The 11,687-nt window shown below is 23.5% G+C and overlaps 1 protein-coding gene across 1 annotated transcript; it reads left to right on the forward strand.

The window, feature by feature from the left end:
* Window positions 1-251: 251 nt before the first annotated feature.
* Window positions 252-7,606, forward strand: LOC145847094 (heme-binding protein 2-like). Its single transcript, XM_082953512.1, has 4 exons — window positions 252-325; window positions 2,020-2,167; window positions 3,226-3,400; window positions 6,961-7,606. The coding sequence occupies exons 1-4, from the start codon at window positions 275-277 to the stop codon at window positions 7,151-7,153; spliced, it is 567 nt and encodes a 188-aa protein (XP_082809638.1). The 5' UTR covers window positions 252-274; the 3' UTR covers window positions 7,154-7,606.
* The last annotated feature ends 4,081 nt before the right edge of the window (window positions 7,607-11,687 follow it).

Genomic DNA, 11,687 nt, shown 5'->3' on the forward strand with positions numbered 1-11,687 from the left:
AATTACTCGATACTGGTATTACTATTTGAGTAAGTTGTATGTATTAATGTTTTAAGTCTGAGATAGTTCGGCTCATAATTTTTTCACAGTTTACCATTCACAATTAAAAAAACTTAAAGTAATTTTTTTATGATAAAAACCTTTAAAATATGAAATAAAACTTATTAAGCTATAATGGTATTTTTTGTAGTTGCTTATATTAAGTAAGCTTATGTGCAACAATAATTTATTTTCTTCTATTAAAATGTTACAGAACTTGATATAAAAAGTTTTAATGGAACAGTACAACGGACTTGAACAGCCAAAGTATGAAGTCCTTAAAAAGGTAAATATTATATCATTATCTTCCAAAAGCACTTAATAATTTTTTAAGCAAAAAAATGTTGGACTATTTTTTGATATAATTGTGTATCTTTAAAAGTTCTAAAAAGTTAAAAACTCGAAAATCATTTAAATTGTTATAACATTAATCCATGCAAGCTTTTTCAATCAGAGTATTTTGAGTATGAAAATGTAAGTTATAAAAGAGGAGTGAAATTAAATACTTACTTAGTAGTAAGTTGTAAACAGTATTTAAAAAAATTCTTAGTGGTAAGAGAAATAAAGATACTTTTTAAAAAGGTTATTTTTTGAAACATTGTAGTAGTTATATTATATATGTAATAGAAAGTGTTGATTTAAAATAAAATTTGTAAGTTTTTAAAACACTATTGTATATGACTTTTCTTATCGTAATTATTTTAAAATTATTCTGTTTTAACATAAGTAATTTCATGCTTTTTACCAAAAAACAATACAAAAAGTATGAATTAAAGTACAGTATCAGTTAATATTTTAGTACAAAAGTTCTAAACATTGAAAAAACGAGAACAATATTTTTAAGAGTTTTGTCATCATGGACAAAGTTAATTTAAAAAATATATATATACTAAATATTTAGTTATTTTAAGCTTAATAAAAAAATTGAAAACTTAGTCTTATAAAATTCATTACCACTCTGTTATTACTAAACTTCACCAAGTTTTTAAATATAATGTAATTATTTATTTGAACACTCTTGTATAAGCTTGTGAATATAAGTAGCTAGGATCAAATTCTCTATGTTTAAAATATGAATATAGGTATATATTAAATATATAAAAGTATGAATGAGTTTTCAGTAATTTTTTTGTAAAATAGTTTTAATATTTTACTTTTAAATTTAAAAAAGGCAAACAACAAATAAACAATTATTTGTTAAAAACATGCTTATAAAGTTATAAGAATATATAAATAGTCAAATAAATTTTGCAATTATAGGCATAGGGGGGTTAACTCTTTCTTTGAAATTTGGTCTTATTTTATATAGTTTTTACTAAGCTACAAGATACTTTTTACAAATTATAAAAATTCAAATAATTTTTGTGATATAGCAGGTAAAAGTTGGAGGCAGCAATAGGATCCTTTTAGTTATGGGAGGCGCAAACTAAAACAGCAAATAACTAGAAATCACTAAAAATCTTTCTTCTCCTACGTTTTTAGAGATAAGTACCTCAAATTTTCAGGAAATGTTACTTGCAATATTTTGAAAATTCTGCCTAAACAAAGTTTTAAAAAATTTAAAAATAAAACTTTTATAACAAAAAACAAACAAAAAACGGTTTTTAACCCCCCTATGCCCAAAAAACAACTTTGCCTCAAAAATGAATGGCTAAAATAAACTGAGAAAAATCTTTAAAATATTGATTTGTAGTTTATAATCAAAATTATATACATAACTTATTAAATTTATAATTTAATGCTTCAACATAAATGTCTGTACAAATCAATATATTTTTTTCTACTTTTAAATCTTTTGTTGAATAGTAGTTGTTATATAATACAAAATAAACAGGTTTATGTTCTAAACTTAAAGCAATATGTTGGTCAAAGTAATATTTTATTTTTCAAAATAGGTTTCTAAAAAAGTACATGTAAATATATATTTACAGATTTCAAAGAACTAATATTTTCTAGCTAAATAAACAAGTTTATTTTCAGACAGAAGACTACGAAGTTCGAAGGTATGAAGGAACCAAATGGACAAGTGCAAGCTCGCAGTGCGCTGACATCTCCAAGAATTTCAGAGAGTGTTCCGTCTCTTCTTTTATGAAGCTTTTCAACTATATCCAAGGAAACAATTCAAGTGGTCAGTCATTTTAAGATTTTTGTTCAGTTTTGTTAGTTGCTTTGAAGCGTCAAATGATTTTTAGTATGTGATTAATACAGCATGTCTAAATTATCAACAACTGATTATTATAATTTAAACAGCTGTAATTCGTCACTCATTTCTATTGGTTTAAGTTTATATAGTTCAATGTCTAATTGTCTTATTGTCACAGTATTTTATATTCTTAGAGTGCATTTGTAGCGTCAAATGATCTTCACATCAATTGATGTATTAGTTTTTGTAAGTAAATGTGTTCACTTTACTCACTGTTTTTATAAAGTGTTAATTAGTAAAACACAAAGATACTTATAGTAGTTGAAGTGGGTGTTTTCAGTTTTTTGACATGATGACTATATTTTGTCTGATAGTGAAATTGAAACTTATCCAGTAGTAGATAAGTAATAAGTTTTATCATGTTAAAATAATTAAAGTAAAAAGTAAGTGTAATTTATATCTCAACAAAGATTAACTTATAAACAAAAAATATGAAAATATGTATGTATAACCTAAATAACTAACAATTGATTACTTTTTTTTTTTAATTTTCAATAGGTTTGTTAGAATAAAAATATATAAAATTTTTGATCTTAAATATGCATATTTTTAGGTTCTCTTTATTATGTTTTAATAGTTTATAAAATCTTTAAGTCCACTGATTTGTATTTTTTGTTATTTAACACTTCAACTTTATTTTTTCTATTGTTTTATGTTTTTAACCTACATGATATAATAAGGCATTTGTGTAATTTATATATTTTTATTTTGCTTTAATTAAAAACTCAATGAAAAACTTTATAGAAAAAGTTATTTTTTATTTTAAGGATTAACAAAGTTCTATAGTTTAAACACACTTTGTGTTTACATGTTTTGAAATTTTTTATTTTATTATTGCGGTTGCCTGATAAGAAAATTAAAAGTAAGAAAGTTGAAATTGTTTTATACTTTCCTGTTATTTAGAAATTATTTTTACTTTACAACAAACATACTTTTATTTTAAACTGTTAATATACCAAAATATTACAGTAAGTTATTTTCAGGTGAGAAAGTGTCCATGACTGTCCCTGTGGTGACTGAGATGAAACCTAGCAGCAGTCAAAATTATGATTTAAAAAAGTCCTTTTATATCCCCACTAAAAATCACAAACATCCGCCCAGCCCAGTAGAAGAAAACGTTCACACAAGCTCAACTCCCCAGATGCTTGTCTATGTCAGGTTACATACAGTAGTATTAAGCATTTTGTAATTCATTTGAGTTCAATAACAAGTTGTTTCTGAAGGAATTACGGTTTTTGTACAGGCTTATCTTGTTTTATAGTTTTAAATAGTATCTTTAAGAATGTAGTTTTAATAGAAGCACTTAATGTTTTCAAATTTATTTTAGTATTTTAATATTTAAGGAACAAAATAAAACAATGATACTCAATTTAGAATGAAATTTAATTAGATAATCTAAAAGAAATTTTTTATAATTGGATTATACCAATTCTCAATTTATCTATGAAAATTTATAATTTACTGTAAACAACTAAATCTTACTTGTGGTTTTTATTTTACTGGTGTGTGTTTTTTCTGTTGCTATTTGGAAACAAATAACTATTAATTGTTGACCTCATTAAACTATTAAAGCAGTTTTAAGCCACTCTTCTTTTAAACTTTTACTTTAGAGAGATTAATTTATATAAAAAAATTTCCAATACTAAGTAATATTTGTTTTGTAGTTATATTTATAAAATAAAAACTATTTGAAGTTAAGGAATAAAGTTATATTTTGAAACATAAATTTTTTATTTATAAGACAAACCAAGTTATTTATACCTCAAAAATAAACTTTATATAAAAAAAGTTAGTATTAGTAGATAATATTTTTTGTTAAAATCTGACTCTATCTCAAAATTTTCAAAAATTTTCTTACACTTAAAAAATGACTAAACTTTATTCTCATATAAAAGCATATGTAATTAAACTAATTGACGGTAGAAGTGGAATACATAATTTTAACAGAAATTAGTTTATAATTTTGAATTATTGCTGTTTAGCTGTAATTAGCTTAAAAATCACTGTTATCTGCAACTGCCTTGGTGTTAAATAGTTGAATTAGTTTTCACAATAATTAAGTTTTTAATGTTGATATACAAAAAGAAAAAAAAAACTTATTTTAACTAACTTTAAAGCAATGATTAGTGTATTATGTCTAAGAGTCGTTAAAGCACATAGTTGTATAAGTAAAATAATCAAAAAGTACATGAATACACTTAGTTATATAAATTTCTAGTTTTTATGCTTTATTGCATCTAAGACCAGTAGTAAATCATATATACTAAGGTTTTGACCTTAAATTTAAAGTTCAGACTTTAAAAAAAAATTCAAATTAGTTAAAAATATTAATTATATTTAAAAATATAAAGTTAAAGTTAGTTTTTTTAGCATGCCTGTGCTTTATATGCTAACGTGTACTTTAACCTAGTTGTAAAAATATTTAAATAGAAAAGTTTAAAAGCAAATCACAATATTACCAATTAAGTAAAATACCTTTTTTAAAAGTATTCTAGCTTTATTTTTATAATCATTTGACACCAATTACTGTTGTTTTTTTTTTTAATTAAAACAAATGTCAATTTTAGAGGATAAAAAAGTTCTAAAAGTATATAAAAACTAGGGTAAGGTCCCATATGTTATTAAATATTATATAATAGCTGTAAATATAAATTTTTAAAAGATTTTGTGTAAAGTGTAAAAAATTTAAAAACAATTTTGAGATTAAGTCAGATTTTAAAAAATATTGTAATGATTAATGTAAGGCTATTTTCTAATAGCAGTTTTTTCTTAAAATGTTGTAAAATTTGTTTTTATTTTAAAAGTACATACTGTAAAAATCCAAATTTCTAGGAATAAATCAATGAATTTTTAAAAGCTTGAATTTTGTAATTGACATAAAAAATCAGTAATGTTTGAATAGATATTTGTTACTAAGTGTTTTATATTTGTATACTTTTGTAAAAACTAAGATTGTTTTTGTGGGATAACAAGTACTCTAGTCTTAAAAAATTTTAACATTAAGTAAAAATGAGATTGTTTGAAATTTTATTTAGCAATGTGTTTTAAACAAATATGGTTTTGTCCTTAAGTTTTCACCTGTTAAGCTTTATAATTTCAACCTCTTTCTTCTATAAGTTCTTCATAACTTTTACGCTTTAAAAGTATCATTATAAGCTCATGTAACTAATTAAAATAAAGTTATAAAAGATAACAACAATTTAAAAAAAAAGCCTTTTTTGTTAGTATGATTAGTATTTAAATCAAAACTAAGTCGTAGATCTACAATTATATTTTGATATTAAACATGCTTTCTTAATTAATTTTATTTGACTGTGGTTTTTATAAAATATATAATAACTTTCTCAACAGTAAACTAATGTTGAAAATAATTTAGTTGTTACTTGTATAAACTTAATAGTTCTAAACGTTCTCAAAATGTAAAACTACTTTCTCGATATTTTCAATTAGTTTATACGTAATCAGGAAGTTTGCATATTTCTTATATTTTTAAATTATTACTTTTCAATCAACATATAAAAGTTTTATTTCACCTTTATATATAGAAACTATTATACTTTTAAAAAATTGACGAAATTTTTGTTTTATACTCATTATATTATTTGGAATATTTGAAGATTCTTTTTCAGCAAGCAATATAATGAGTATAAAATAAAAACTTTGTCGGTTTTTTTTGAAGTATAACAGTTTTTATACATAGTATAAAGATAAAGACAAAAATCATAAAGAATAATTGACATACCTAAGGACGATTTGAAAAATTTAAATATTATAAATTTGTTACTAAAAATATTATTTCAAAAGTCGCAATTTGTCTTTTTATAACTCAAAAAATTTTGAAAAGCTATCATTGAAAAATTTAATAAGTCTATTGATAATCTTGTTTTATTTTTATTATAATTTAAATGTTTAAATTGAGTACTTTTTGAATAATTTGCTATAAGTTACAATTTTTTTTAATTAGAAATTGCATATAATATTTCATTAAACATTTCCTTTTAAATTGGAAATAACTTCATTTTAGTTAAATTTTTCTTTTCACCGTTGTGTCCAGTTAGTTTGGTTTAGACATAGTTTTGAAACTTTTAAAGGTTTTTGTGGTACTGTAAATTCATTAAAGTCCGAAACCATATGTTATTAGTTTAACTTTTTTATAGAAGCATTGAAGTGTGAATGCAAACTTACTTATTAACTTGTCAGTTTAAAAAATTACAAACAATTTTTTCAGTTTAAACTTGAATATAACTTCAAGAGTATTTTTTTTCTTCTTAATAAACAAAATTTTTATGGTAGAGAACGCTAGGTTTAAGAAGTCTTTATAGCATATTTTAAATCAAAATATAGTGCCTTAATTCAGGTCTAGTTCACTTGAAAAAATCTTTAAAAATTAAATTTTCAAGTACTTTTTTATTCTTAACTTCGATAAGAAAATATTTTCAAGTTGATTGTTTGTTATAACTGTTATAACATTTTACACAATTCAATTGTTTTGTTGTATATTATTTTTGAACTTACTTTATGTTTAAGTTAAACCTGATGGATCATTATCTACACTTAAACTAAAACAAAACCAAAAAGAGTGTTATTTTGGTTTATTAAAACACTAGAGTTAAGTTTTAAGAAAATAAAATTGTTTCAATATTTTATAAACTTTATGTAGCTGCAAGTTTTTTTCTTCGGTTATTTTAAAAATTTAGCATTTTTTTTTCGAATTGTAGAAAATTCAGCGGGAGAGCAACTATCACTGATTGGATGGAAAACGTCAACAAATTGCGAGCAGATTTGAAAAAAGACGGAATCTCCACTGAAAACACGGAGGAGGGGAAGTTTTACACTGCTGCTTATGACGGACCTCGTCGGACTGAGAACAGAAGAAATGAAGTTTGGATTCCTTGCGATGAACAATCGTGAATTTTACTTGTTTGCTTTTATTTAGGCTAAACTTGATTTTGTTTATGAAACTCTATTATTTTTGATATAATTTAACAGTATGTTAGACTTAGACTCCTCTACAAACTACTTTACATAATGATCTTTGAAATAGCTTGCTACCAAACTTAAATTTCCTAATATAGTTATTTTTGTTTTAATAAACAAATGACTAACTCACATTACATATTCAAACTTTTTATAATCTAAAGTTTTACATAGTAAAAGTTTTTTTTTCCTGTAGTATCACTTGTTAAGCTTTCTTAAGAGTGACTTAGATGAATTTATAATTAAAATTTTACTTCATCAATATAAAGTTATACGTTTTAAAGTTATAGGATATGATTTAATTTATCTTTTTAAAACACCCTCGTTATTTATCCTTTTTGATTCTACTTTTTAAAATTCGTTAATCTTAAATACATATAAATTACTCACTTGTTTATAGAGTTTATATTTAGTTTTAAAATAACGTATGATATAATAAATTCTTATATGTTAATTATGCATATAACAATAAAAATTGTTAAAAAAAAGAAAAGTCATTGTAGTATTGTAATTTTTTTACTAGTTGTATATATTTTTTATCTAGTACTGTTAAAATTTTTCGTTTTTTGCTGTAATACTTAGATACTACTTTACACTATTTTAACTTACTTTAAAAAAATAAGTTTAACAAACAATATGCTAATTAAGTTTATTGCAAATTTGAAATAGCTCTTTTATAAAAACTTACACATCAAAAATTTCATTTCAGCTTCTCTATTAATATTTAATTCGATAATATAGAAACTTATTATAAGCATATAGTAAAAAGTCACACATGCGATAATTATTTTTTTTATGAGAATATTTTCAGTTCTACAAAACAGTCGTGTTTTTTTCTATACGCCTTTCTATTGACTTCGTTTTTTTTTAAATTTTGTTTAACCAAAGCAGTAGTCATAGGTTTATGTTAGCTGCCTAAGTATAAAAACAATCATAGAGTTTTTATCTAAGTCAAATTGCTTTCTCTACAAGCAAAATTTTAAAAACCAACTCAAACAGTCTTAGACATTTAACCAACAATTTTCGCAAATCAAAAAAATAATGTATTTATTAAGGAATAATTACTTAAGTATTCATATAATTATTTAAACTTTCAATATGTTACAGTTTTATTTTTATTACTTAGTCTATGACATGTACAAAAAAGAAAAAATTAAATGCTTATAAAAAAATTTAAATTATTTAGTATTCAAAAAACTTTGACATTGAACGAGTAATTAAAACCTAGTTTTTCGATATAGAGATATTAGTGGCTAACTTCTAATTTTAAATGAATTGCATCATCGATGGTGGATTTAATTCTTATAAGATTGAAAATTAATCTATTTCTTAAAACTTTTTTTAAGTAATTTTTACTTAAAACTTCATATCTCGATAACAAGTGAAACCATTGATTTTTAAAGTCACTAAGTAGACTACGTAATCTCATTGTTTTTCACGAAAAGTTAGACAACATAGGTTAGGACTACATATGGAAATTGTTTTAAGAATCTTTTCAAAAAACTAACACTATTAATAAAAAAAAGGTTATGAGGTTTCATGCAATTAGAGTTCATAGTTTGTTGTATTAATTTTTTTCATAAACTTAATACTGTTAAATACTTGTACTACTTTTTTAAAACGAGTGATATAAAAAGTGTAGAAAACAAAGTTAAAACTGTTGTCAAATAGTAGTTAAATAATCTACTATATTACTAAGTAAAAATTTAGTTTTGCTTTTTTAACTTTTTTCCTTACAAAAAAAGTTCGGTTTGAATTATTTATTTTAATCAAATTTATAGTCTATAGCTTTAGTTTATGTTTACTTTCTTTTAAAATTTGTATACAGTGTAACAGTTACTAGTAGTATAAATTTTGTTTGAATTTCTTTTACCAACCCCCTCACTGGTTGTAAGATGTAAACTAAAATATTTATAAAATGTTAGAACTTGTTTGTATTTTTGAGAGTTTTAAAAATTCTCTTTTATAGATTTTTTTTAATGCAGGGATACTTGAGTAATGATATGCATAGTAAATAATGTTTTCTTTTTTAATTTTGACCTTATTTGTTTTTTCGTGTCAAAAATAACATATTTGCGGTACTGATGGTTGAGAAACCACTTTAGATACGCTCTTTACTATCCTACAAGGTTAACAAAATACAATTTAAATCGTTATTGTAAATTTCTTTGGAAAAACTTATTACTGTCGATTTCTAAACTCGTAAGTATTCACATATCAAAAATAGCAAACTTATTGAATGTAACTATTTAGTTTTAATTCTAACTAACTCCGACAAAAAATTCATTTAAGTTGTGAGAACTAAATTATATTCCATAGGTCCCTTCTGTTTATATAAATTATTATACTTTAACTATCACCTTAGACGGTCTGTATGATAAAAAATCAAAAATTTTTTTCTTAATTTATATACTAGTTATAATATACTATAAACATATAAAAGTTCAAGTTTAGCTTATCGATGAAAAAAAAAAACTTTTAGACACAGCATACTAGCGATTTACACTTAACAAAAATTGTATATCGTAAAACAAATTTAAAGTTCAAATATAAAAACCTAGAAAGTGATTTAAACCAAAATATTATCCGTAAGCTCAATATTTTGAAATCCACGTTATATGGCGATTAGTAAGTCTTTGATTACAAAGCCAGCATACCTGTGATATCTATTTTGTCGCAGTTAACTTCACAGTTATTTTTTAGAAGAGCAATTATACACTGTAGTTCTTCGTGCATAATTTATGTATAAACTGATGATCATATAGTGATAAAGGTAGGTAAAATATGACTGCTTCGGCAGCCAAATTATTTTTAAAGTTACTGTTGTCACTTTGTAGCAGCTTGGTAGATCCAGGCACGTTTTCCTACTATGAACCACTTCAGTAACACCGCTTTGCCTTTGTAAATCTGATTCAAGTGCACTTCTGTCATATAAAAAGTTTGTTTGGTCAAAATTTTTGTTTATCACATTCTTCAGTCGACCCAGAATTGTTTAAATTGCTGTACGTTGGTTCAACTGGTCCAATTTCAATAACATTACTCTTTTGTGGTACCAAAATTTTTTTTTCAGATAATTTGCGCATAAGCTAACTAGAAATGGTTGTAGAGTCCGCACATTTTGCACTAAAGTTAGTAAAACAAACGTTTTAGTGTGTATGAGGTTTTTAAGAGTAAAAAAAAGAGTTTGAAAAAATACTTAACATTCTTAAGTTGTTTGAATGCTTTATTTATAAAACTTTGCACTAAATCAAAAATAACTTTAGCTATACATTAACAAAAGCAATTTACTATAGTTGGAGTTTGGAAATATTTTTAATTCTACAGTCATTAGTTAGGAATTTTTTTAAATACTGAAACATAAAATTTGTAAGGTATGTTTGCTATTTTTGATATTGTTCTTGGTTTTTTATAGTACTCAAACTAGTGTTTTATATTTCTAAGACTTGTTTATTCCACATTATGGTAAAATAAAAACTATACTGTTTTTTGATAACATTTATATATTATGTAGCATTTATTTAAACTTTCTTTTAAAGAAGCACTAGCTTAAAAAAATTCACTAATTATAAAATTGCATTAGCAACACTGATACAAAATAAGAAAACAAGTGAAAAACTAAAAAAAATTATGACCTAATTTTTGTGCGAAAACAATAAAACAAAGTAAAAAAGTCTTTTCGTTACCAATTCGAGACGCTCTTGAATTTTAATAATTTCCTTCACACTTCTTTGTATTTTAAACTACTATTCTGCTTTTTCGAAATATTTAGCAAAAAACATTTTTTTATAAATTCAGATAAAATATTCAAAGATGTATAAAAACAAACAAAAAGTATGAATTGAATAGTGATAGAGATATTCGCTTCAATGTAATAAAGCTGCTGTCACTACATACAAAAACTTTTGCATTTTTTACGGCAACTAATATGTAAGCTTAAATATTTTATTTCAATTTGACATGAAACTAGTTTTAGAAATAGAAAAGTTTTCAAAAAAGGACATGTTAACTATTTATTATCTTTACAATAGTTATAATTAATAACTCATAAAAACTGTTTTTTGTACCATTTTTTCAGGTTAAAAAAAAGCTGTGATCTAAGAACAAGTTAGCATCACAACATACCTAAAGGATGAACAAAAACGCAATAAATTTTTAAAATCTCAAACTAATTTGAAACTGTTTCGATAATTCGTAACCAACTCAAGGTTTGACAAAAAGCAATAACATAAGATTTGGAACATAAACTGACTTACTATGTATATCTGATCAAAACATTTACTATCTCTGCTTGTATTTTTCTTTTATGTCTAGTTCTTAAGATTGTATTGAATATAAAAGTTTATATTTAAAGTTTGATAAATATATTTTTTTAAAGATAAGGTTGTTTGAAACTTTTGCTTCTCAAACTTAGAACACGTGTCAACAGGATACCACTAAAAGAAAAGTTTAGACTTTAATAAACAATCAC

This window comes from Thalia democratica, chromosome 1 (genome assembly GCF_965202585.1).
Source record: "Thalia democratica chromosome 1, ktThaDemo2.hap1.1, whole genome shotgun sequence".
NCBI classification, from domain to species: domain Eukaryota; kingdom Metazoa; phylum Chordata; class Thaliacea; order Salpida; family Salpidae; genus Thalia; species Thalia democratica.

Excerpts from the sequence above, each read along its gene's own strand:
- LOC145847094 (XM_082953512.1), top strand. The coding sequence starts at position 275 with ATGGAACAGTACAACGGACTTGAACAGCCAAAGTATGAAGTCCTTAAA. Across the intron at positions 2,168-3,225 it reads CCAAGGAAACAATTCAAGTG|GTGAGAAAGTGTCCATGACT; the intron begins GTCAGTCATTTT and ends AGTTATTTTCAG. Across the intron at positions 3,401-6,960 it reads CAGATGCTTGTCTATGTCAG|AAAATTCAGCGGGAGAGCAA; the intron begins GTTACATACAGT and ends TTCGAATTGTAG.